General features: G+C 39.8%; 1 protein-coding gene and 1 pseudogene across 2 annotated transcripts in view; one reads left to right on the forward strand and one right to left on the reverse strand.

The window, feature by feature from the left end:
* Positions 1-27,555, reverse strand: part of SPATS2 (spermatogenesis associated serine rich 2) — a 132,068-nt gene that overhangs the window by 17,854 nt on the left and 86,659 nt on the right. For both annotated transcript variants that reach the window (XM_053554106.1, XM_053554105.1), the window contains exons 5-7: positions 25,454-25,715; positions 24,024-24,203; positions 12,549-12,684 (exon numbers count right to left, since the gene is read on the reverse strand). In XM_053554106.1, coding sequence (XP_053410081.1) covers positions 12,549-12,684; positions 24,024-24,203; positions 25,454-25,715 — 578 coding nt within the window. The remainder of the gene's footprint in view (positions 1-12,548; positions 12,685-24,023; positions 24,204-25,453; positions 25,716-27,555) is intronic.
* On the forward strand, positions 7,368-8,346 carry LOC128560736 (prothymosin alpha-like; annotated as a pseudogene).

The following is a 27,555-nucleotide window of genomic DNA, read 5'->3' on the forward strand; positions in this document are numbered from 1 at the left end:
ATTGATAAAATCTAATGAAAGGTACTGTGATGTCACCCCAGCATTAAACAGAAGAACCTACTAGTTAATTGAGGCTGTTGGGCTTGTTTTCTCAGAGAAAAGGGACCAATCTTTAAAATATAAAAATGAGGGTGGTGCCTGTGCTCAGTGGATAGGGTGCTGGCCCCATATACCGAAGGTGGCGCGTTCGAACCTGGCCCCAGTCAAACTGCAACAAAAAAATAGCCAGGCGTTCTGGTGGGTGCCTGTAGTCCCAGCTACTCAGGAGGCTGAGGCAAAAGAATTGCTTAAGCCCAGGAGTTGGAGGTTGCTGTGAGCTGTGACGGCACAGCACTCTTCCAAGGGAGACAGAGACTCTGTCTCAAAAAAATATAAAAATGAATAAATGTTGAAATGTAATAAAAACTAAGTACACCATATAATGACATTATGGCTGAATAGGAAAATTACCTATTTGCAGGTCATATGTGCTAAAGTATCTAGGGGTGATAAATTATGTCTGCAACTTCCAAATAGTTCTCCCAAAATACAAACACACAGCAAATATATTGATCACTGTAATATCTTTCCAACTTTTCTGTATATTTGACAGTTTTCATAATAAAAAGTTAGGGAGATTGTATGTATTACAAAATAAACAGTAGGTGGGAAAAGTTCAAAAGTGGAAAGTAGGTCAGGTTTTTTTAATAATGAAAAACAATGATTTACCATAATACAACTTTCTTTTTTTTTTTTTTTTGGCCGGGGCTGGGCTTGAACCCACCACCTCCGGCATATGGGACCGGCGCCCTACCCGTTGAGCCACAGGCGCCGCCCAATTTACCATAATACAACTTTCTAACAAAGAAACTTAAGCCAAAGTTTTCCATTTATTCCTGAGCTGAATAGTAGTCCCACTATGTACAGAAAGTTATCTGTGGCCAAGAGACTCAAAAGTAACAGTGGTATGAGATAACAGTTTTTAGATGCCGTAACTGCAAACAATGAAGGGACTGATGAAAGGTTTTTTCCAAATTTCTGTTACCTAGCTTACTCCAATGCCTCAGGGTACTACGCTTCTCTCAAGACTTTCCTGAATGGAATATGCTGTAACAAGCATCTGGTACACTGGATTTGGAAAATGCTAATGATATTCAGCTAAATATTCCTGGGACCCTATTTGGAAAGACACTAGGCCTTTTTAAGCTGGGACATTCTTCAGTGTTAGGAATTTCCATGTCCTTTCTTTAATTATGAAAGATGGTTTGAGATGACTGGTCACTTACTGGAAAGGAAAAAGACTGGTAATTAAATGTTCTACATTTCCTTCTTTCCTTGTCAGAACTTCTTACCATTGTCACATTTACTCAACTTATGCTAGAACTTTTGCATAATTTAGTTGCTCAGAATAGCTATTCCTGTAGTATTACTATTTACATCTTGTATACTCATCGTTTGAAGCAAGCTCTTTAATTAATACACAGGTATTTAACATGCAGCTATTGAGTCTAGCTCTTGCCTTTAGAAACCTCTTGGTACCCAAAAATTGTTACTTATCATTTGTTTATGGTGGTTGCATTAGAAATATAATATTAAAATGGAAACACAACTCTGGCAATTCCACAGCCAATTATTTCAGGGGATAATACTCTAAACCACTAAATAATGTTTTTAGAAAACATTTGCAATTGATTTTAATTGCGCAAAATCTGAAATCTATTTATTTTAATTCCATCAGCCAATCAAGGCAGAAATTCAGTCAAAGCAAATACAAACCCTTTTTTTCTTTGAAGACACTTTCTTCTTTCCATATAAAACGAACATAAAAGAGAATTTCCAATAGTTTTGTTACCAGGGAATTAATAACGCTTCATGTGTTTTGCATAACTCTGTACTCTTAGCACTGGCCTTGTTGGGAGTACAGCACACTCGTTTGGGTTCAAAACAAAACAAAAACCACCAACTAGGGAGCCAGAACCAGATCATACTGAGCCATGCAACTGGGGCACAACCGAACTAAAAGAACTAGCTTGTTTTTGTTTTTAGAAACAAGGTCTGGCTCTGTCACCCAGGTTGGAGTGTATTGGCATGACTGAACTCAAGTGTTCTTCCCACCTCAGCCTCCCGAGGAGCTAAGACTATAGGTGTACACCATCATGCCTGGTTAATTTTAAATTCAGTGTAAGATAGGTTCTTGCTATGTTGCCCAGGCTGGTCAAACTCTTGGACTCAAGTGATCATCTCATCTTGGCCTACCAGAGTGCTAGGATTACAGGCATGAGCCACTGTGCCTGAGCTAGTTTTTTTTGAGCCAGAGTCTACTTTTTTGCCCCCTGGGAGAGTGCCGTGGTGTCATAGCTCACAGGAACCTTAAACTCTTAGGCCCAAGAGATCCTCTTGCCCAAGTAGGTGGGACTATAGGTGCTAACCACAACACCTGGCTATTTTAGAGAGACAGGGTCTTGCTCTTGCTCAGGCTGGTCTCGAATTTCTGAACTCAAGCAATCCACCTGCCTTGGCCTCCCACAGTGCTCAGATTACGGGCATGGGGCTCAGCGCCTGTGGCTCAAGTGGCTTAAGGCGCCAGCCACATGGGTTCACATCCAGTCCAGGCCACCAAACAACAATGAAGGCTGCAACCAAAAAATAGCCGGGCGCTGTGGTGGGTGCCTGTAGTCCCAGCTACTTGGGAGGCGGAGGCAGGAGAATGCTTGAGCCCAGGAGTTGGAGGTTGCTGTGAGCCGTTATGCCATAGCACTCTACCCAGGGGGACAGCCTGAGGCTCTGTCTCAGAAAAAAAAAAAAAAAAAAAAGATTACAGGCATGGATCACTGTGCCCAGCCTTGGCCTAGAAATAGGTAAATAGATACACATACTAACAGAAGGTAGGCACAGTGTAGGCAGTTACAAAGAGATGAATGAAAGATAATTTTAAGTGAAAAGGACACATTAAAAATTCCACTGTTGCTAGGATTATAAGTATTAAGAATGTCTATCAAGGTGGCGCCTGTGGCTCAAGGAGTAGGGCGCCGGACCCATATGCCGGAGGTGGCGGGTTCAAGCCCAGCCCCGGCCAAAAACCAAAAAAAAAAAAAAAAAAAAAAAAAAAAAGAATGTCTATCAATATAGATAAGTAACACAAGGGAAATAGAAAAATTACATTGGCTGGGCATGGTGGCAAACATAATCCTAGCACTCTGGGAGGCTCAGGCGGGAGGATCACTTGAGGCCAGACCCCTGTCTCTACAAAAAAATAGAAAATTATCTGGACATGATGGTGTACACCTGTAGTCCCAGCTACTCTTTAAGCCTGAGGCAGGAGGATCACTTGAGCCCAGGAGTGTGAGTTTGTGGTGATCTTTGATGATGCCACTACAGTCTATCCTAGAGACAAAGCAAGACTCTGTCTCCAAAAGAAAGAAAAAAAATTACATGTTACGGTGGTAGAATTATATGTCTTTTATTCTATTTTTTTAAAAAACTATTATTATCATAGGTAATAGAGTAAAAATAAGAGGGACTGATGAAATCTTAAAAAAAAAAAAACCCCACAAAATTCAGACCTATTAAATGCTCTTATTCTGCCTCAGTTTGACTTCATCCCTTTCTACTTTCAGTTGCTCAGCTAGACTGTGTACAGTCCCTCCATATCCCTTCTATGCCTTCGCTTCTATCTCCTATTCTGCCAGCGTAAATTCCAGGCTTTTCCCCACAGCTTGAGAATGATTCATTTTCTCCAAGAAATCTTTTCTAATTAACCCTATGCAAAAGTGACTTTGCCCTTCACCTCAACACTTTTCCCACTATTAAGATCTGACCTGGGGTGGCACCTGTGGCTCAGTCGGTAAGGCGCCGGCCCCATATACGGAGGGTGGCGGGTTCAAACCCGGCCCCGGCCAAACTGCAACCAAAAAATAGCTGGGCGTTGTGGCGGGCACCTGTAGTCCCAGCTACTCGGGAGGCTGAGGCAAGAGAATCGCTTAAGCCCAGGAGTTGGAGGTTGCTGTGAGCTGTGTGAGGCCACGGCACTCTACCAAGGGCCATAAAGTGAGACTCTGTCTCTACAAAAAAAAAAAAAAAAAAAGATCTGACCTGAAGAATCATGAGGTACTCCCAAGTTGTGACTGGAGAATAATGATTTATGGCCTTCTGAGTTATAAAATCAAAAGAACATTAAATATTCATATACAGTATCTTTTCTTATAGCTTTACTTTATTGAATTTAAAAAATACTTTCATAGAATCAATCAAAAACTCCAAGTCCTCTCCATTTATTCTATACCTGTTCCATAATGCTAAGTTCCTTAGTAACTAAATTCTCCTATGTTGAGATTTCTCTGGAACTTGCTATATACCTAGCCTTTAAGCTGTGAAGGAAATAATACAGATGTTCCTTGACTTATGAGGTAGTTACATGCCAACAAACCCATAGTAAACTCAAAATAGTCTAAGTTGAAAACGCATTTAATAAACCTCACCTATTGAACACTGTAACTTAGAGCCTAGCCTACCTTCAACACGCTCAGAATACTTACATTAGCCTATAGTTGGGCAAAAAACATCTAACACAAAACCTATTTCATAATAAAATGTTGGCTATCTCATGTAATATAATTTATTGAATATCATACTGAAACTGAAAAACAGAATGATTGTATGAGTACTCAAAAGTATGATTTCTATGAATGTGTATCATTTTTGCACTATTACAAAGTAAAAAAAATTGTAAGTTGAATCACTGCAAGTCAGAAACTGTCTGTCTATGTGACATGTACCAATAGTCTCTAGCATTCCCAAGCTCTAGTGAGGAGTCATCAATGAGATATGGGATGGACAGTATCAGTTACTGGGTCAGAATACACAGATTCAAATATTAGGTCTACAATTTATGAAGCCATGTGAGATTAACTGTTTAACCTAAAACATAAATCCTTTTTCAGTAAAACAATTTAAAATACCTTACTTTGTGGGAAATAAATCAGAATAAATAAATCAGATAATGTAACTGAACTTGTTCAGTGGCATTCTTCATGTTAATACAGGTTAAGCATCTCTGACCCCCAAATCCAAAGTACTCCAAAATTTGAAGATTCTTGAGAGCCAACATGATGCTAATAGGAAATGTGACATTTCAGGTTTTCAAATCAAGAGATGCTCAAATGGTTTTTGCAAATACTCCAAAATCCAAAAAAATGTGAAATTCTTCTGGTCCCAAGTATTTCATACAAGAGATACTTAACCTGTAATTATTTTCATAGGTGGTTAAGGAGTTGAATTTTAAATCAAAGACCATCAAGAACGATGGAATCAAGTACAAGTAGAAATAAGACATCAACATATTAAACATTAAAAAATTGAATCATTTACAACTATAGTGCTGTAAACATTTTTGATAATATAGTATTATATTAGCATTCTTCTACCTCTATGCTTTCTAAATATTTCTGGAGATACTTTGGCTTACAAAATGATTCCTAAGACTTCAGCATCTATATGGACTTTAAATTTAAGGACTTAAAAGCCTTTGGTAATTCTACTGATAGCTTGTTTTAACATCAGTAAACAAGCTCAAATAAAAGGACATAACTTTTCTAAGAGCAATGATATATCAGGAAAACTTTCAAAATTTTAATTACACATTTACATGACCTTATGTGTTGTATAATCTCAAATTTCTTGATAGTCTTTCTCTTACCCTTTCCTCGTTTTAATAAATATCTATTGATTGGCATAAAATGGAAACCATTCTGTTTAAAAGGGAAGCTGAGTATGTAGCCTGTTGGCATTTTTCATAAAAAAATGTTTTAAAAATGCTCAGCACTTGTAGCTCAGCAGCTAGGGCGCTAGCCAGGGCTGGCGGATTTGAACCTGGCCTGGGCAAGCTAAACAATGACAACAACAAAAAAATACCCAGGTGTTGTGGTGGGTGCCTGCAGCTACTTGGGAGGCTGAGGCAAGAGAATCACTTAAGCCCAGAGTTTGAGGTTGCAGTCAGCTATGACGCCACAGCACTCTACTGAGGGAGACATAGTGAAACTGTCTCCAAAAAAAAAAAATGTTGTATAAAAAGCTTTCCAGTTTCAGGTTCCATTCCACATCCTGCCTCATTAATAGCCTTAAACTCAAGTCAACTAACAGCTCCAACAATATGATGCAGAAAAATATTAATACTTCACAAAAAAAGTAAACTTCAATCTAGAGATAATTATTACTAAATCATCAATAAGAACAAACTTCAAGTCTTTTATATTGGAAGGCTTCTGATTTTACCTTCCTATGTGTGTCAGTTTCTATTTGGCATCATTAAAGTCAAAAGAATTATCCGTATAATTTCCCTAGTGCCCTGTCAGGGGTAACGTAATCTTACTGCTGGAAATCTATTAGAACCCTTTGCATTTCTTTTATACTATAACCAACCCAAAAATGCCTTCCAAACGTGACATTAACTCCAAACTCTGGTTTGGTGCCATATGGAGTTAGCTCACCTGTCAATTATGTCTTAAAGTAGAAACTACAAAGAACATTGGAATAAGGTAGTTTATAAACCCAATCAGACAAAGACAAGGGCTTTATACCAGCAGGAAAGGGCAAGTAATCTCTTTCTTCAGGTTAAATTGACCTGGTTGTTACACCTGCTAATCAATCCTAAATACACAGTTCCTAGGCAGGAAACCATTTCATTTGTCATTTATTGAAGGAGGCTCCTCCTGGCTGGCTTCCAAGTCAGCAGGAACTCACAAATCTCTTTCCAGGAACTGTGCTTCCTGGTTCAGGCTTGTTCTGAATGGAATCAGATTCTGTGGTTAAATAATCAGTAAGCTAAACAACCATGGAGACCAGAGGCTTATCAAGGTAAAATTATGATGACCTACACTTAGCTCTTTATTTTCCAAATGAGCCAACAATATCTGATAGACAAGAATGTAGTACACTTTAAGAAGTGCAATACTAAAACCAAAGCCATGAGTTTTTTTTTTTTTTTGGTAGAGACCGAGTCTCACTTTGTCACCCTCAGTAGAGTGCCGTGGCATCACACCTCATAGCAACCTCCAACTCTTGGGCTTAGGTGATTCTCTTGCCTCAGCCTCCTGAGTAGCTGGGACCACAGGCGCCCACTACAACACCAAGCTATTTTTTTTGTTGCAGTTTGGCCAGGGCTACGTTTGAACCCGCCACCCTCAGTATATAGGGCCGGAACCCTATTCACTGAGCCACAGGCACCGCCCAGCCAATGAGTCTTTTAAGCCCAGTATGTAAAGATACAGTCTGAATTATAACTCAGAGGCACAATGAAAAAAAAAAAGAATGTAGTACAAATGGCAAGTTGCTTTCTCCCACAGGTTCAGAAAAAGGAGAAATAAGTTACTTAGAAAAATTTCCAGGAAAATTTAGGGGGGAATTTTGGAGAATTGGCTGGATTTAGATAAACAGAGAGATACAGGAGAGTGTATCAGGCTGAGAAAGTGCCATTAACTAATATATGGAAGAGGAAATGTAAATGTTAAGTTGTGAGATAATGAGTAATCTGGTAGGATTAAAAATGTATGTTAAGAAAAACAAAAGACATGCCCCACTGACGGCTCTAAAAGGCCATCTTAGCATTGTTCCTGGGTCTGGCTTCCTTCTCATCGCAACCATCTCTGCCACGGTTGACTCTGGTAACTTTATGGCCAGAGTCCTCAAACTCTCACGTTTTTTCCCATCCCCCGCATAGGATCACTGATGTGCCCCATCATGTCAGACACAGCGGTGGATACCACCTCTAAGATCACCACTAAGGACTAAAAGGAGAAGAAGGAAGATGTGGACAAGGCAGAGAGTGGAAGAGACACCTCTGCTACTGGGAACGCTAATGAGGAAAACAGGGAGCAGGAGGCTGACAATGAGGCAGATGAAGAAGAGGAAGAAGGTGGGGAGGAAGAAGAAGAAGGTAATGGTGAAGAAGAGGAAGTTGAGGCCACCACGGGCAAATGGGCAGCTGAAAAGGATTATGTTGATACCAAGAAGCAGAAGACCGATGAGGAGGATCAGACAGCAGAAAAGGAAAAGTGAAACTTATAAAAAAAAAAAAAAAAAGCCACAGCGACATATTCCACTCTTTACTACCCAACCAAAACCACGAGAATTTGCAACAGGGGAGGAAAAAAGAACCAAAACTTCCAAGGCCCTGCTTTTATTCTTAAAAGTACTTTAAAAAGGAAATTTGTTTGTATTTTTTATTTACATTTTATATTTTTGTACATAGGGGTCAGCCATCTTTAATGATCTTGGATGACCAAATCAGCCTCAGAACATTTTCTGTCCTACTTCTGACTCTGACTTTACTTGTGGTGTGATCATGTTCATTATAATCTCAAAGCAGAAAAAAGCCTTGTAAAAAAAGCAAAAACATGGCTCAGCACCTGTAGCTCAAGCGCCTAAGGCACCAGCTACATACACCAGAGCTGGTAGGTTTGAATCCAGCCCAGGCCTGCCAAACAATGACAACTACAACCAAAAAATAGCCAGGCACTGTGGTGGGCACCGGTGGTCCCAGATACTTGGGAGGTTGAGGCAAGAGAATTGCTTAAGCCCAGGAGTTGGAGGTTGCTGTGAGCAGTGATGCCACGGGCACTCTACCCAGGGCCACAGCTTGAGGCTCTGTCTCAAAAAAAAAAAAAAAGGCAAAAAACCCAAAAAACAATCTTATTCTGAGCATTCCAGTAACTTTTTTTGTGTATGTACTTAGCTGTACTATAAGTAGTTGGTTTGTATGAAATGGTCAAAAATGTCAATGATAAAAGGTTTCTCCCCCTCCCCCCTTTTTAAATTAAATCATAGCTGTGTATGCAGTCATGGGGTACAATGCACTGGTTTTATATACAATTTGAAATATTTTCATCAAACTGCTTAACATAGCCTTCATGGCATTTTCTTAGTTATTTTGTTAAGACATTTATATTCTACATTTAGTAAGCTTCACATGTACCCTTGTAAGATGCACCATAGGTGTGGTCCTGCCAATTACCCTCCCTTCATCCATCCTCCCCCCTCTCTCCCCATATTCTTGGGCTATAATTGGGTTATAGCTCTCATATGTAAGCTATAAATTAGTTTCATAGTAGGGCTGAGTACACTGGATACTTTTTCTTCCATTCTTGAGATACTTTGCTAAGAAGAATATGTTCCAGCTCCATTCACGTAAATATGAAAGAGGTAAAGTATTCACCTTTCTTTAAGGCTGCATAATATTCCATGGTGTACATATACCACAATTTATTGATCCATTTGTGGGTTAATAGGCACTTGGGCTTCTTCCATGACTTAGCAATTATGAATTGGGCTGCAATAAATATTCTGGTACAAATATCTTTGTTATAGTGTGATTTTTGGTCTTCTGGATATATACCTAGTAGAAGAATTGTAGGATCGAATGGCAGGCCAATTTTAGATCTGTAAGTGTTCTCCAAACATCTTTCCAAAAGGAACATAGAAGTTTGCATTCCCACCAGCAGTGTAGAAGTGTTCCCTTTTCTCCACATCCACGCCAACATCTCTGGTTTTGGGCTTTCATGATATGGGTTAATCTTACTGGAGTTAGATGATATCTCGAAGTAGTTTTGATCTGCATTTCTCTGATGATTAAGGGTGATGAGTATTTTTTCATACATCTGTAGGCAATGCACCTGTCTTCTTCAGAGAAGTTTCTCTTCAAGTCCCTTGCCCACCCTGAGATGGGATCACTTGTTCTTTTCTTGCTAATACGTTTGAGTTCCTGTGGAGTCTGGTTATTAAACCTTTGTCGGAGACATAACCTGCAAATATCTTCTCCCATTCTGAGGGCTGTCTGCTTGCTTTACTTACTGTGTTCTTGGCTGTGTAGAAGCTTTTTAGTTTGATCAGGTCCCAGTGGTATATTTTTGATGCTACTTCAATTGCCCAGGGGGGTCCTCCTCATAAAATATTCGCCCAGGCCGATTTCTTCAAAAGTTTTCCCTGCACTTTCTTCTAGAATTTTTATAGTTTCATGACTTAAGTTTAAATCTTTAATCCAGTGAGAGTCTATCTTAGTTAATGGTGAAAGGTGTGGGTCCAGTTTCAGTCTTCTACAGGTCGCCTTTCCCCCTTTTTGTCTATGAAGTTGTTGTATATTTATTTATTTATTTTTGACCTGTTTGATGTACGTGTGAAACAATGTTGTCCAACAATAAACCAGAATTTTATTTTGCTGATTTGTTCTAACAAAAACCAAACAAAAAGGGTGCTGGCCCCATATACCGAGGGTGGCGGGTTCAAACCCGGTCCGGCCAAACTGCTGCAACAACAACAACAACAACAACAAAAATTGTCAGGCGTCGTGGTAGGTGCTGTAGTCCCAGGTACTGGACAGGCTGAGGCAAGAGAATCACCTAAGCCCAGGAGTTGGAGGTGCTGTGAGCTGTGATACCATAGGACTCTACTGAGGGTGATAAAGTGAGACTCTGTCTTATTAAAAAACAAAAACAAAAAACAGAAGACATGATATTAAGTTCTTAGCTATAAAAACTGAAAGGTGAACTTGGGATTCAAGACCACATATAGGTAGACTACTAGATGAATTTTCTATCCTAAAAGTACTTTTTGGTCGTGATTTAACTTTTGGAGGTATTACTTAATTCAGCTTCATTGATTCACTCCTTCAATTCTAGAGACCATGTGGACTGAGGGGACCCGTACTCCCCTTTATCTCTGGTTTGATGTGGCACAAAGTGACAGACTAAGTTTGTGCACAGAGACACAGCTGGGTATGACCTAAAGACAACAAGAAAACAACAGATGGTTGTGAGGAAGAGTGGTGTAGAGTTTCCCTATTCATGAACAAGTCCTCCCTATCTCAGCTCTAGGCAGTTCTTACAAATAAGTAGAGTGAATCTCAAAACATCAACCTAACTCCTTGTCTTCTCATAATTTTAATTTAGTCTTTAAGTCTTTTTCTGTTTCAAAAAAATCCCTTTAAAATATAAATAACAAGAGCAGAGAGAAGGAAGGAGTGAGGGGATGGGGTCTTGGTGTGTACCACACCTTTTGGGGGCAATACACGATTGTAAGAGGGTCTTTACCTAACAAATGCAATCGGTGTAACCTGGTTTCTTGTACCCTCAATGAATCCCCAATAATAAAAACCAAATAAATAAAATAAAATAAAAATAAAATATAAATAACCCCCAGAAAAAAGTTATGGCTTAAATTTTAGTTAACACCTTAAAATCTAATAGTTAAAACAGCTTCAGTGTTCAAGGGAACATTAAAATACTGCTATGGTTTGAGTGTGTTTCTCAAAGTTCATGAGTTGGAAACTTAATCCCCAATGTAATGGTTTTTAAAGATAAGACATTTAAGAGGTGATTAGTCGTGAGGGCTCTGCCCCCAAGAATGAATTAATGTTGTTATCATGTGAGAAGGTTCATTATAAAAGTGAGTTTGGCCTTCTCTGGTGGTCTCTCATTTGCCCTCTCTTGGCCCTTTGTCTCATGTCATGAGATGACACATCAAGAAGGCGCTCACCAGATATGGGCCCCTTGACCTTGGAATTCCCAGTCTCCAGAGCTGTAAGAAATAAATCTCTGTCCATTAAATTTAGCGTCAAGTATTCTGTTATAGCAATGCAAAATGGACTAAGATAAATACATTCCTCTCCCCAAAACAATTCTATCATCAAATATATTTGATAAACAGCAATGCACATTAGCATTGAAAAAGCACCAAGGCCAGCAGTAAAATACAAGTATTTCCATATCTCTTTAACCACCAAAGCCATTTCTCCCAACCCCAAAACATATATTAATATATTTTAAGAAGTATTGTATAGAACACAGTTTGAAAATATAAAATTAAAAATGAATCAATAGTTAATAATAAGGAACAGAAGAGAACATTGGGGTGGGATGTATTAAGAAGTATGGAAGGGGCGGCACCCGTGGCTCAGTGAACAGGGCGCCAGTCCCATATACAGATGGTGGTGGGTTCAAACCCAGTCCTGGCCAAACTGCAACAAAAAAAATAGCCGGGCGTTGAGGCAGGCACCTGTAGTCCCAACTATTGGGGAGGCTGAGGCAAGAGAATCGCCTAAACCCAGGAGTTGGAGGTTGCTGTGAGCTGTGATGTCATAGCACTCTACCAAGGGTGATAAAGTGAGACTCTGTCTCCAAAAAAAATAAAAATAAATAAATAAATAAATAAGAAGTATAGAAGAAGGCAAAGATGGATCTTTCCTACTTTATAATTTTGTTCAAAAACATCAAGCCATTTGTTACAGACTCCTGTTAACAGACCTTAAAATAAGAGAGTATGATCTACTCTATAATTATTTGTCCCTTGCTAAACGATACTAACCTCAGGCCCATTTCTAGAACATTGTGATTTCTATGTATCACTCATTCCCACATGTCACTAAAAGCAGAATAAAGCAGAAAGCTAAATACACCATAGAATTTTTAAGTCTTTCCCCACTATATAGAGTAGTGAGGGGTTGGAAACAAAAGAACTTTGTGAATGACTGACCATCTTCATAAAGGGTCATTTTTATGCTACTGGTATCAAATGCAACTTACCAGCTCTGTAATTCAGCAAAAGCTTGTTTCATTTTCTTAATGGAAGCATCCATCTCTTCTTTAACTACAACTCGATACCGTGCAAGAGACACTGTACAGCGCTGGAGGTCTTTTACCGATTTTTCAATATTGGAACCTTGGGGGGAAAACCAAGGATTAATAAAGAAAAGGAATGTAGGTAACATGAAAGTTGGATATAAACACCTAAGGTAAATGTCGTGTGGACTAAAGATATTTCCTAAATGACCACTCTCTCAACAAAAAAAACTAACATTTTCAAAAAAATAAGTATCCAAATCAAGAATTAGATTTATCCTACTATTTTATGCAACTAAATACACACATACACGCACACAAACACACAAAATATATCAAACAATGGTCGGCCAATGGACAGGAAGTAATACTTTTCCCCTGACAAAACCAAAACAAATGAAGTGAGGCCTATGATTATCCCAACTTACTGCCTCAAAAGAGTTTCCAGACTGCAACGCAGGGAAGAGAAATCCTTAACTAAGCCCAGCAGTCTCCCTGACTTGAGGGGGCCGAGTTGAGAATTCAGGGAGGCCCAGGTGGTTAGAATTCTCAGAGCAGAGTACTGGTAAAGAGAGAGCTACACAGAGATCTACAGAGATGATCAGTGCATGAGTGTGAAGAAACCATTCCAAGATAGGGAAAAAACATGACCTAAACAAAAGAACCAAAAATAAGAAGCAAAAACTGCTCTAGATGAGAAGGAATCCGTAAAGATCTCCAGAAACATGAAAAACCAGAGTGAGGGACACCCTTAAAGAAAGCAATAACCCCATACCAATGGAAATCAATCAAAATAAGAATATTCAAATGATGGGGCGGCGCCTGTGGCTCAGTGAGTAGGGCGCCGGCCCCATATGCCGAGGGTGGCGGGTTCAAACCCAGCCCCGGCCAAACTGCAACAAAAAAATAGCCGGGCGTTGTGGTGGGCGCCTGTAGTCCCAGCTGCTCGAGAGGCTGAGGCAAGAGAATCGCGTAAGCCCAAGAGTTAGAGGTTGCTGTGAGCCGTGTGATGCCACGGCACTCTACCCGAGGGCAGTAAAGTGAGACTCTGTCTCTACAAAAAAAAAAAAAAAAAAATTCAAATGACGGAGGAAGAATTTTGAATATGGATTACAAAGAAGCTCAATGAAATGCAAAATAATATAGAAACGCAACACGAAGAAATCACAAAAACAATACAGGGAATGAATGAAAAATTCACTAAATAAATCAAGTTATTTTTAAAAATCAAGAAGAGTTTCAGGAAATGAAAAATTCATTCAAAGATATATAAAACACAGTGGAAAACCTTAAGAATAGGCTAGATCAAGCAGAATAAAGAATCACAAAACTAGACAACACCTTTGAATTAAACAAGTTAATCAAAGAGAAAGAACAGGAAAATAAGACAGGATGGGCGCGGTGGCTCATGCCTTTAATCCTAGCACTCTGGCAGGCCAAGGCAGGTAGACTGCTTGAGCTTACGAGTTCAAGACCAGCCTGACCAAGAACGAGACCCTGCCTCTACTAAACATAGAAAAACTGAGGCAAGAGGATCACGTAAGCCCAAGAGTTAGAGGTTGCTGTGAGCTATGACATCACAGCACTCTACCCAGGGTGATAGCTTTAGATTCCGTCTCAAAAAAATAAATAAATAAAAAAGAGAGAAAAAGAAAAAGAAGAGGAACCAATAAAGTCTATAAGAATATGGGATTATGTAAAGAGGCCTACCATAGGCATCCCGGAGAGTAAAAAAGAAAATGCACAAGGGCTGGAAAACTCAAATTACTTGAGGAAAATTTCTTAGGTCTTGCTAGAGAGAGTACTGGACTTCTGGGAGATTCATCACCAAGAGGCAATCACCAGGACATGTAGTTATCAGACTGGTCAAAGTTAATTGGAAAGAGTAACTCCTATGAACCATAAGGAGAAAGCATGAGATAACTTATAAAGGAAAACCGGTCAGATCAGCTGCAGGCCTTATAAACCAAAAACAACTGGGGTCCTAATTCAGTCTTCACAAGCAGAATAATGGCCAGTTTAGAATTCTGTATCCTGCAAAACTAAGTTTCTTATATGAGAGAGAAATAAAGACTTTCTCAGACAAGCAAACACTAAGGGAATTTGTCAAGACCAGACCTGCTGCACAGGAAATAATTCAGTTTTGCATTACACTGATCAGCACAACAGACATCCACCAATGTAAAACCATGGAAATGCTAAAGTTCAGAGCCCAAATATTACAATGGCTCAAAAGCCAAAATATAACAGTTAAGTTCTACTCAACAGGATGAACAGAAATTCATCCCACTTAATCAATTCTCTCAATAAATGTGAATGAGCTCAGCGCTAGTAGCACAGTGGTTATGGCACCAGCCACATACAACTGAAGCTGGTGGGTTTGAACCTGGCCCCGGGGCCAACTAAACAATAATGACAACTGCAACAAAAAATACCCAGGTGTTGGGGCAGGTGCCTGTAGTCCCAGCTATTTGGGAGGCTGAGGCAAGAGAATTGCTTAAGCCCAAGAGTGTGAGCTGTGCTGCCACAGCACTCTACTGAGGGTGACATAATGAAACTCTGTCTTAAAAAAACAATTAATGTGAAGGGATTGAATTCCCCTCTCAAGAGACACAGTTTGGCTGAATGGATAAAAAATACAAGCCAGGCTGGATGTGGTGGCTCACACCAATAATCCTACCACTCTGGGAAGCAGAGGCAGGAGGATCCCTTGAGCTCAGGAGTTCAAGAACAGCTTTAGGAACAGCAAGACCCTATCTCTACTAAAAGTAGAAAAGTTAGCTAGGCATTATGGTGGATGCCTCGTCCCAGCTACTCAGAAGGCTGACACAGGAAGATTGCTTAAGCTCAAGAGTTTGAGTTTGCTGTGACCTAGGGTGAGGCCATGGCATTCTAGCCTGGGTGACAGAGCAAGACTGTCTCAGGAAAAAAAAAAAAGCCAATTATCTGTTATCTCTGGAAATGCATCTATTCCATAAAGATTCATTCATATTCAAGGTAAAGGGATAGAAAACAATATTCCATGTAAATGCAAACCGATAAAGGAAACTAGTATAGCCGTTCTCATACCAGATAACATAGGTTTCAGATTTATAAAATAAACATTACTGGGCGCACCTGTGGCTCAAAGGAGTAGGGCACTGGCCCCATATGCCGGAGGTGCGGGGTTCAAACCCAGCCCCAGCCAAAAAAAAAAAAAAACCTGTAAAAAAACCCAAAACACATTACTATATGTAAACAAAGTGATAAATAGCAACATCATAATACTGGGGACTTCAACACCCCACTGACAGAACTGGACTGATCCTCCAAGCAGAAAATAAACAAAGATGCCCACACAAGAAAAAATTCAAGTGGGGAGAGAGGAGGGAAGGAAAGGGGTTTGGTAAGCTCTCACCTAACAGGTACAATGTAGGGGTATATGGCACACCTCCCAGGTGAAGGGCTCAATTACAACCAACTTGGATTTTACCTAATAAACACAAACAATGTAAAATAATCATTTGTACTCATATTAATCTGAGATTTTAAAAAAGAAAAGAAAACAAACATGGCATTTAAATGAGACTCCAGAGCAAACAGTTTAACAGACACTTATAGGACATTCTACCCCAAAACTACTGATATATGTAATTCTCATCAGTACACAAACATTCTCAAAGACTGATCAACATCTTAAGCCACAACACGTCTCAACAAATTCAAAACAATAGAAATTATACCATGTACCTTCTCAGACCACAGTGGAATAAAATTAGAAAGCAATTCCAATACATAAGGTTAACCTTATGTAACAATTCTACATAAGGTTATTGAGAGGTCAAAGGCCAAAAATAAAAGATTATTCTGTAACGTGAACAAAAGGAAATGGAGTCCAGGTTCTGGGTGGGCAACACTGGCCTTTTCCCACAGGGGTGCAGTTGAGCTGAGCTGGAGAAAGAAGTCAGCACTGGGTTAAGGTGGATGGGGATTGAAAGGGTTGGAAGGGTGGGGGTGGACACATTCCGTTTGAGTGGGTTGATTGTATTTGGGTAGGTCCGCTCTATTTGGGTCTGTCATCCCTGTCTTTTTAGTCTACTATATGGAGGCGGGATGATGGCCGGGCATGGGCTGACTGTAAGGAAAATGGAGGGCAGTGATGTTTACAGGAACACTCTTGGGTCTTCAGTTTGAACTGGTTGATATCCATGCAGGGCAAGGATATGAGCAATTGTTTTCCAGGTGACTGCCTGGTCAATAAATGGGGAGATGAGACAGAGAATTACTGGTCTGAAACTGAGAATGAGAAAAATCATAATTAGTGACCCTAAAATAGGAAATAACCAAGGAGGCCATGATTCCAGCACCATGAGGGTGGAGTAGCCTGAGGGCCTGGTAAATTACCATCAGTTCCCAACATGGAGATCTGTTTGTTTAGAGGACCTTTATAAGATGGCAGTGTGGAAGAAGTTGGTCCCATGTTTATTAGAAAAGAAACTGGCTTACCTTCCACTAGCAAAAATACCCAGAGTTTAGTTTTCTAGGATAGCATCTGAGGGCATGCTGATTTTAACAGGGATTGTCAGTCTTTTGCAGCTAGGCTTAAAAGGTCAGGAAATTTTGCTAGGTCCTGGGAGTGACTGCAAAACCAGATCTTCAGAAAGACCTGGGCAGTTGGACTTCTAGTGAGGACTTTCACAGGCTGGACGTGGTTTGGGGGGACGGTTTGGATTTGGGCACTGCTTTGCCCAGTGTCCCAGTGGGAGAGATTTTGTTCTTCCTGAGTGCCCTGTGGAGTTTCAAGAAGCAGCTGGGTTTTGTCTAATGGCAGAAGCCAATAACTGGAGTTCCGAAAGGCATTGCTGTTTACAGGTCTCTTCTCAGTTATTAAAGACCTGGAAAGCCAGGTCAAAGAGATCTTTCTAAGGGGTCTGGGGGCCCTGGGGGAATTTTTAAGAGTTCCACCATGTTTCTTTTCTCTCCTGGTTCTGCCATCTTTTCTCTCTTTACCATGTGAGGTGGAGGGCGGTGGAGAGAGAGGGGGATGGGGTGGAATTCTGTGGGTAAGAATGAGGTTGAGGGAAGGGGGGTTCTGGAGGGGTAGAAGGGGAAAGGTTGTCTGCTGGGTCAAAAACAGACAATGGAGATTTGGATGAGTGGGTTGGGGGGGGGTTGGCCTGTACAAGGAAAATTTGGGAGGTTTACAAGATGAACACAGAGAAGGAATGTTTCAGAGGAGAAAGGCCTGGATGTGGGGAATCTCCAACCATTTGTCTAATCTCTGGCAGTAATTATTGAGATCAGTGAGGATTAAGAGGTCAAATGTGCCATTTTCAGGCCATCAGGAACCATTGCCTAGTCCAGGGGTCCTCAAACTACAGCCCGTGGGCCGCATGAAGCGGTGTGATTGTATTTGTTCCCGTTTTGTTTTTTTACTTCAAAATAAGATACGTGCAGTGTGCACAGGAATTTGTTCATAGTTGTTTTTTTTTTAACTATAGTCCGGCCCTCCAACGGTGTAAGGGACAGTGAACTGGCCCCCTGTTTAAAAAGTTTGAGGACCCCTGGACTCTAGTCTATATGTAGGTCAAGGAGTATTACAGAAAAAGATGAGGCATGTAGGCTTAAGGTCAGGATAGAGCCTTAGAGGCTTGAGGTGAGTTAAAAGGCGGCTTAAAGGTAAAGAAAGGGTTATCTGTGACTGAGTGGTCCCCATATCAGAAACAGGAGGTAAAAAAAAGAGGTTAAAGTGAGAATGTAAAGAGAACCTGTGAGGAGGAGGAAGGAGGTGACTAAGGGCTAGGGTCTGAGAGCTCTACTTGGCCTCTGCATGTGACCTTGAACCAGTTGGAAAAAAAATGAAGGAGGAGGAAGGAGGTGGCTGAGGGCTAGGGATCAGGGAGATTACTAGGCCTCCATGTGTGAAACCAGCCTCTTCGCTGAAAACGTGATGTTATATCTAGAAAGACCCCAAAGATTCTACCAAGAAACTCCTGGAATTGATAAATCTAGCAGAGTCTCAGGATACAAAATCAATATATACCAAGCAACAGCATTCCTATACACAAACAACATTCAAGCTGAGAATCAAATCAAAGACTCAGTATCTTTTACAACAGAAACAAAGAAAATAAAATATCTAGGAATATATTGAATCAGGGAAGTAAAAGACCTCTACAGGAAGAACTACGAGATACTGAAATAAGAAATCACAGATAATATACACAAATGGGAAAATATATCATGCTCATGGATCAGCAGAATCAACACAGATACAAAGTCTATAATACACAAAGTGATCTACAGATTCAATGCAATCCCCATTAAAACACCAACATAATTTTTTGCAGATCTAGAAAAACAGAGTCTGAATCTCCAGTGCAACCTTAAGCAAAAAGGACAAATCAGGAGGCATCACTTACTGAACTTCAAGCTATACGAAAAGGTTATAAGTACTGGCAAAAGAACAGAGACAGAGACCAATGGATCAGAACAGAAAAGCCAGATATAAAACCATCCTCATCCTCTGATCTTTGACCAAGTAGACAATAGCATACACTGGGAAAATAATACCTATTCAACTATTTAATAAATGGTGCTGGGGAAAATGAATAGCCACATGTAGAAAACTGGATAGCCTGGTGGCGCCCATAGCTCAGTGGGTAGGGTGCTGGCCACATACGCTCAGGCTGGTGGGTTCAAACTCAACCTGGGACAGCCAAACAACGACAACTGCAACTACAAAACAGCAGGGCATTGTGGAGGGTGTCTGTAGTCCCAGCTTCTTGGGAGGCTGAGGCAAGAGACTAGCTTAAGCCCAAGAGTTTGAGGTTGCTGTGAGCTGTGATGCCATAGCACTCTACCAAGGGCAACACAGTGAGACTATCTCCAAAAAAAAAGGAAAAGAAAAGAAAAAAAGAAAATTGGATAGCCTGATGTAGAAGAATGACACAGGATCTACCCCTTTCACCACTCACAAAAACTAATTCACAATGGATAACAGACTTAAATCTAAGATGTGAAACAATAAGAATTCTAGAAGAAAATGTTAGAAACGCTCTTATAGACAGACATTGGCCTAGGCAAAGAATTTATGAAGACCTCAAAAGCTAACACAGCAACAAAAAAATTAACAAATGGGACCTGAATTAATTAAAAAATTTCTGCACAGCCAAGGAAACAATCAATAGAGTGAACAGACAATCTACAGAATGGGAGAACATGTTTGCATGCTATTCATCCAATAAAGGGCTAATAATAAAAATCTATAAAAAATTCAAGTAAATATGCAAGAAAAAAAAATCAAACAATCCCATAAAAAAGTAGGCAAAAGACATGAATGGAAACTTTTCAAAAGAAGATAACTAATAGCCAAAAACATGAAAAAATGCTCAGTATCTCTAATTATCAGGGAAATGCAAATCCAAACCACAATGAGGTGTCACTCAACTCCAATAAGAGTGGCTTTTATTTAAAAAAAAAAATCCCGGCTCGGCACCTGTGGCTCAAGCAGCTAAGGCGCCAGCTACATACACCTGAGATAGCAGGTTAGAATCCAGCCTGGCCCGCCAAACAACAATGACGGCTGCAACCAAAAAATAGCCAGGCGTGTGGTGGGTGCCTGTGGTCCCAGCTACTTGGGAGGCAGAGGCAGGACAATCGCTTGAGCCCAGGAGTTTGAGGTTGCTGTGAGCTGTGATGCCATGGCACTCTACCCAGGGTGACAGCTTGAGGCTCTGTCTCAAAAAAAAAAAAAAAAAATCCCCAAACATGATATACTGGGGTGGATGCAGAGAGAAAGAAACACCTATGCACTGTTGGTAGGACTACAAACTAGTACAACCTCTATGGAAAGTCATACAGAGATACCTCAAAGAACTAACAGTAGACCGACATTAATCCAGCAGTCCCACTATTATTTACTAAAGGAATAAAAGTCATTTTATCAGAAAGACACATGTACTCAAATGTTTATAGAAGCACAATTCACAATCGCAAAGATGTAGAATCAACCCACGTGCCCATCAACAACACATAAATGAATTAATAACATGTGGTATATGTATATCATTGAGTTCTATTCAGCCATTAAAAAAGAAGATGAACTAATACCTTTTGGAACAACCCAGATCGAACTGTAGACCATTCTTCTAAGTTTCACAAGAATGGAAAAATGAACACCGTATGTACATCTTAAATTGGAAACTAACCTGTGTGCACATTTTATTAAAACTCAACTCAGTGGAAAGCAAGCAGGTGGGAAGGGGTTCAAAGGTAGGGATAAATTCACACCTAATGGATATACTGCACACTATCTGGGTGAGGGGTACATTTATAACTTTGACTCAAACTGTACAAAAGAAATTTATGCAACTAAAACGTTTGTACCAATTTCATATTCTGAAATTAAAAAAAAAGAAAAGTACAGATTCAATTAGAGACTGTACATTTATTTTTATTTATTTATTTATTTTTGAGAGAGTTTCAAGCTGTTGCCCTGGGTAGAGTGCCGTGGCGTCACAGCTCACAGCAACCTCCAACTCTTGGGGTTTAAGTGATTCTCTTGCCTCAGCCTCCCAAGTAGCTGGGACTACAGGTGCCCGCCACAACACCCGGCTATTTTTTGGTTGTAGTTGTCATTGTTGTTTGGCGGGTCCAGGCTGGATTCGAACCTGCCAGTTCCAGTGTATGTGGCTGGTGCCCTAGCCGCTTGAGCTACAGGCACCGAGTCAAGACTATAAATCTATGTTAGGGCCAATTAGCACAATTCCAGGATTTTCTACGGAAAGTCCCCAAATGCAGAGCAATTAAAAAAAAAAAAGGAAAAAGAAAAGGTAGAAAGCATCAGGCAGAACAATAGCCAGAGCTCACCCAGGCTAGGAATAGTTTGTGTTCACACAAGCCAGAGTGAGAGAACCTTACAATAAATGTGGCACATGGCAGAACACTCAGAAAGATACTGGCTCAGTAATGAGGCAAAATTACTGTGGACTAAAGGCTACTCTAGTTCCATCTAAAAAGCTTAAAAGCAGGGCGGCGCCTGTGGCTCAACAGGTAGGGCGCCGGTCCCATATGCCGGAGGTGGCGGGTTCAAGCCCAGCCCCGGCCAAAAAAAAAAAAAAAAAAAAGCTTAAAAGCAAGCCTCAAACTGTTTCCACAAGTCTCAGAACAAATCATAAGGATGTTTAAAGAAATTCAGAAATACTGAGTAATCAATAAGGTAAAATTCACAATTTCTGGGCCCAATAAAAAATTATCAGGAATAGGCAGTGCCCATAGCTCAGTGGGTAGGGCACTGGCCACATACACCAAGGCTGGTGGGTTCGAACCCGACCCAGGCCAGCTAAAACAACAATGACAACTGCCAACAACAACAAAGAAATAGTGGCCTTGCCGGGGTGGAGGCGAGAGAATCACTTACACCCAAGAGTTTGAGATTGCTGTGAGCTGTGACGCCATGGCACTCTAGCCAGGGCGACCGCTTGAGACTGTCTCACAAAAAAGGAAAGAAAAAAGAAAATTATCAGGCATAAAAATACGCAGAAAAATATGACAATCAAAAAGGACATCAAATAGCTATTATAATTAGATACTGTAGGTTCAAGAAGATAGAAGACAACACATAAGCATGTTAAGGAGGGATATGAACGATATCTTAATAAATGAAAATTGAACTTCTAAAGATGTAAAAAACCATGTCTAAGATGAAAAATACAATGGATAGAGTTAAACACAGACTAGAAACAGTTTAAAGACGGGTTAATACATTTAAAGACAGTAATTTTTGGAACTACCCAAAATGAAATGAAAAACAGAAAAAAAGACTTAAAAATGAGGCTGTATACCATGGCTCATGCTTGTAATCCCAGTACTTTGGGAGACTGAGATGGGAGGATCACTTGAGGCCAGGAGTTCAAAACCAGCCTGGGCAACATAGACCTCAGCTCTACAAAAATAAAAAATAGAATTCACCATGTGGACATGACAAAATTAACACTGCATGGGTCTGCATGCAGTTTGAAGCACTGTATATGAGGAAGGCAGCCTTTTAGAAAAAGATGAAAAGCACTTACCTACCCAACACATTTTAAACAGTTTCTAAGAGTTCTACCGACCTTTCTGTATTTACCAATGCCAAAGTTATATTTACAAATTACTATCAGAATCATGAATCTAAAAAGTTTATAATTGTGCCAAGATACACACTTTCAAGTTTTTATTTAAATTCTTCCTCATGTCAGCTTGAGTTTTTTTAGAACCTAAAAACTTCTAAGCCTTGTGCCTATATACATTCTTTACTTCTGCTTGATTGGGTATTTTCAGACTTGCTTTTTTGCAGCAAACTGAGGACTACTAGGAAAATGAAGGAGAGCTTCACTAATTAAAATTTAGTTTATGTAGAATAAATTAATTCCATAAAGAGCTACTAATTATGGGTGGAGCAAGGAGTAGGGTGCCGGCCCCATATGATGGAGGTGGTGGGTTCAAACCCAGCCCCGGCCAAAAACTGCCCAAAAAAAAAAAAAAAAAAGCTATCAATTATATATGTCCTTTACATTTCTCTTTCATTTGTTCAAATGGAATGGACCGCTATACTTAGATGTATGAAACTCAAAGGGGTTAATATCTCTGTTTGTTTATTGGCTGTTTATTTAAATGACTATCATATTAATAGCTTAAAAAAAAAAAAAAAGCAAAGCAAAGAGCTACTGCCAGTCAATGCTATGTACTTACTTAAGAGAAAATGATCTTATCTAAAAGCTAGAGTCTTCCAGACATCAGTCAGAGCATGAAGTTGTGAAGAGGAGTAAAAATATTTCTTTAAAATGTCATCTCCAACATGGAAGAGCTTTTTACTTGTTGAGTCAACCAGGAGATAAAAATGAAGGAAATAGCACAAAAATGTTGCAGTAAAGCAAACAAAAGAAATAGATTAATGTTAGCAGATAAGTCATTCTGGCAGTAGAATTTGACTTTAATTTAAAAAATGGTCCCTCTTCTTTTTTTTTTTTTTGAGACAGAGCCTCAAGCTATTGCCCTGTGAAGCTCACAGAAATCTCCAAGTCCTGGGCTTAAGTGATTTTCTTGCCTCAGCCCACCAAGTACCTGGGACTACAGACACTTGCCACAACACCCAGCTATTTTTTGGTTATAGTTGTCATTGCTGTTTGGCAGGCCCGGGCTGGATTAGAACCTGCCAGCTCTGGTGTATGTGGCTGGCGCCTTAGCCGCTTGAGCTACAGGTGCCGAGCTAAGGGGTCCCTCTTTTTCTAACAAGACTATACAGCATTTAAACTACTATCAGACTCTAAAAGATTACACAGAGGCAGGGAAGAGTTGGGTAAAAGTATTACTAGATGCCCTTCTGAAACTTTCTATGACAACAAAGAGATAAATTTGCCCTCTTTAGCCAAAAACACAGATTTTTTGTTCTTTCTCACAGGTGGGTCCTCAACTTACCTAACTTTTTATTGGTGGAGGAGAAGGGAACATCTTCCATCCCCAGATTTGAAAAGTGAGGAGCTGTGGTAGGTCTTGAGAGAGATTTGGCAGCATTCCTGGATTGTTGAGAATTCTGAATAGAGTACATAGACAAAGACTTGGACCCCAAATCAGAGACACCATTCTCCTGCATGGATCCTGTACAAGAAAGAGAACAATATTTCAGAACACAAGTTAGAGATAAATCAATCAAGCAATCTTTTTTTTGTTTGTTTGTTTTGAGACAGAGTCTCACTCAGTCACCCTGGGTAGAGTGCCATGGAATCATAGCTCACAACCTCAAACTCTTGGGCTTGAGCAATACTCTTATCTCAGGTTCCCAAGAAGCTGAGACTACAGGTTAGCTCCACTATGCTCGACTAGTTTTTCTATTTTTGGAAGAGACAGGGTCTCACTCTTGCTCAGGCTGGTCATGAACTCCTGAGCTCAAGGGATCCACCCACCCCAGCCTCCCAGAGTACTAGGATTATAGGCATGAGCCACAGCACTGTCTTCACCTCAATCAAGCAAACTTAAGTGCACACACACACACACAAAAGAAAAAAAAACAACAGGGAAAAACGGTTTACACAAAATGATGCCTCTTAAAAGGTTGTGAACAAAATTAACTGACAAAATAAAACAAAAATCAGAATCAGCTGGCTTAGTGCTAAGGGGTGTGAATGAAGAAGAGAAATCTGTGGTTATACATCTTTGGAGAGGGAGCTAATTCCCCGCAACTCAGTGGCTTCTTTGTAGCTTAGTAGTTTCTTTTAGCCCTGGCACAAGGAAATAAAGACTCCACATCACCAACTTCTATAAGCAGTTTGAAGCACTGTATGTGAGGAAGGCAGCCTTGTAGAAGGTTGCCTTCCATAAGTTATGTTGAGAAAAAAAAAAGTTTTACACTCTCCCAGGCAAAGAATTTAAAAAGCTTTAGGCAATAAAAAGGACAAAGAGTTAGGAAATGAGAGGAAAGCTAGCTCAGAAAAACATTGGTTTGTTTGAAGTCAATGTAAGTACAGTGTTTTTCTCCAAGTCTGTGTGTGTGAACTAACCAATAAAAGAACATCTAAAAATCATAATTCTTGGACTAGGCACAGTGGTTCACGCCTATAATCCTAGCACTCTAGGAGGCCAAGGTGGGTGGATTGCCTGAGCTCACAGGTTCAAGCCCAGCTGAGCCAGAGGAAGACCTCGTCTCTAAAAATAGTTGGGCATTGTGGTGGGCACCTGTAGCCCCAGTTACTTGGGAGGTGGAGGCAGGAGAATCGCTTGAGCCCAGGAGTTTGAGGTTGCTGTGAGCTGTGATGTCACAGCACTCTACTGAGGGCAACAGCTTGAGGCTCTGTCTCAAAACGAAACAAAACAAAACAAACCCCCCCCCCCCCCCCCGTCACTAAACTTACCTGTTCTATCCAGCGTATCTGGTGTGGCAGACTCAGGATCCTCCAGTTCTCTGGCATCTATTGAAAGTGTCTCCAAACCTTCACTGAGTGAGTCCACAGACTCAGTATCATTGATGGCACCATTGACATGGTAACCATTAATACCACCTTTCTCTGAGGAAGGCATAGACTGTTCCTCTTGAATGGAAACTGATTTACTGGAATCTGGGATACTGTTACTTGTGTCTGCTGCAGGTTTTGGTTTGCTTTTCTTCTTTTTGTTCTAAGGTTATTAAAAATTTGGAGAAAAGGAAAGTAAAAGAAGACACCCCCACCCCCATAGCCCCAACATCCAAACAGGTAACTCTAGCTACCCAAAGGTAACCAGTGTTACCAATTTCTCATATATTCTTCCAGAAATTTAACACATTTTTGTATATTTTGAACTACTGCCTAAAATAAAATTTTACTATACAAAATCCTATAGTTTGGATAAACTCAAACATAAATAAATATAAAACATTTCTTCATGGTAAAACCCACCTTAAACAGAACAAAAGATAAATTACAAAACATGAAAAAATACGTGCAATTTATATTCAGACAAAGAGCTAGATATCCACAGAGTTCTAACCAAAAAAAAAAAAAAAAAAACGGACAGAAAACAACAGTATAAGCTATAAACATAAAAGGAAAGTCTAATAAGAGACATATAAATTAATCATTTTTAATCTATTAGACTAGCAAAAGTCAAAAAGTATGATTAACATTATAGGGTTCACAGAGTTGAGGGTATTGAGAAACAGGCATTCTCATATATACTTGTGGGTGTGTAAAGTGGTACTCTCTACAACAATCTAGTAATACTTTTCAAGATTACATGCATATGTACTTTGCCCAGCAATTCTACTCCTAGGAATTTTTTCTGGCAATATTAACATGCAAAATTATATATACAAAATATACATACACATACAGCTTATTTATTATAATATTGTTATTAAAAGCAAAGGATTAGAAACAACCCAAATCTTCATCAATAGGGGACTGGTTAAATAACTTATGGTACATCCAAACAGTAGAATACATAAAAAAAAACACTAAGGAAGCTCTTTATATTTTAATGAAATGTGTTCTAAGATATACTACATGAAAGAAAAAAGACAAAGAGGAGAACATGTATTTATATTTGCTTATATATGTATAAAATATCCTGGAGGATAGTGATACTTAGCAATAAAAAATTCATACACTGTTCGCCTCATGTGTGGGAAACCAAATGGCTGAGGCATAGGGATGGCATAACGATGTTTCAGTGTATTAACTCTTGTATCTTTGAATTTTGAGCCACGTGAATGTATTATATACATAAACAGGAAATTAAAACAAACAAAAAGTCCTTTACCCTTTTGTTCTGTCAACCCACTGCTCCACTGGCAATACTTAATTCTACCTATATTGCTAGACTGATAAAACTAAATCAGTTTTTCCCCAAGTTCTGTGGCCCTCTTAGCAGAAACACTACTAAATTCTAAATATGCTTTTTCTCCTCCACACAGCTATCAATTTCCTTTCTCTTACATACTTTCCTTCATGTGAACTGGCTTGGTTTTCTAATATCATTGTCCCATGTATATTAATAGCTAGCCCCATAACTGCATATAATCATATCCTGTTGGACTATTCCCAACAGTTAACTGACTGGATTAGTGCATTCATTTGGGAGTGCCATAATAAAGCTATTGTTCTTTCTTAAGAAAAGAAACATATATACTTTTATGTGTGTGTGATATACACACATATATACTTTTTATGTGTATATACATACATACACACACACACACACATATTTTTTTGAGACAGAGTCTCACTATGTTGCCCAGGCTAGAGTACTACGGCAGCAGCATTGCTCAACAGTAACTTCAAATTCTTGCGTTCAAGTGATCCTCCTCCCTCAGCCTCCTAAGTAGCTAGGACTACAAAGGTGCCTGCAACAACTGGCTAATTTTTCTATTTTTAGTAGAATTGGGGTCTCATTCTTGCTCAGGGTGGTACTGAACTCCTGAGCTCAGGCAATCTTCCTGCCTCAGCCTCCCAGAGTGCTAGGCTTTCTCCAAATTTTA

The sequence above is a fragment of the Nycticebus coucang genome, chromosome 12 (genome assembly GCF_027406575.1).
Source record: "Nycticebus coucang isolate mNycCou1 chromosome 12, mNycCou1.pri, whole genome shotgun sequence".
Taxonomy (NCBI): domain Eukaryota; kingdom Metazoa; phylum Chordata; class Mammalia; order Primates; family Lorisidae; genus Nycticebus; species Nycticebus coucang.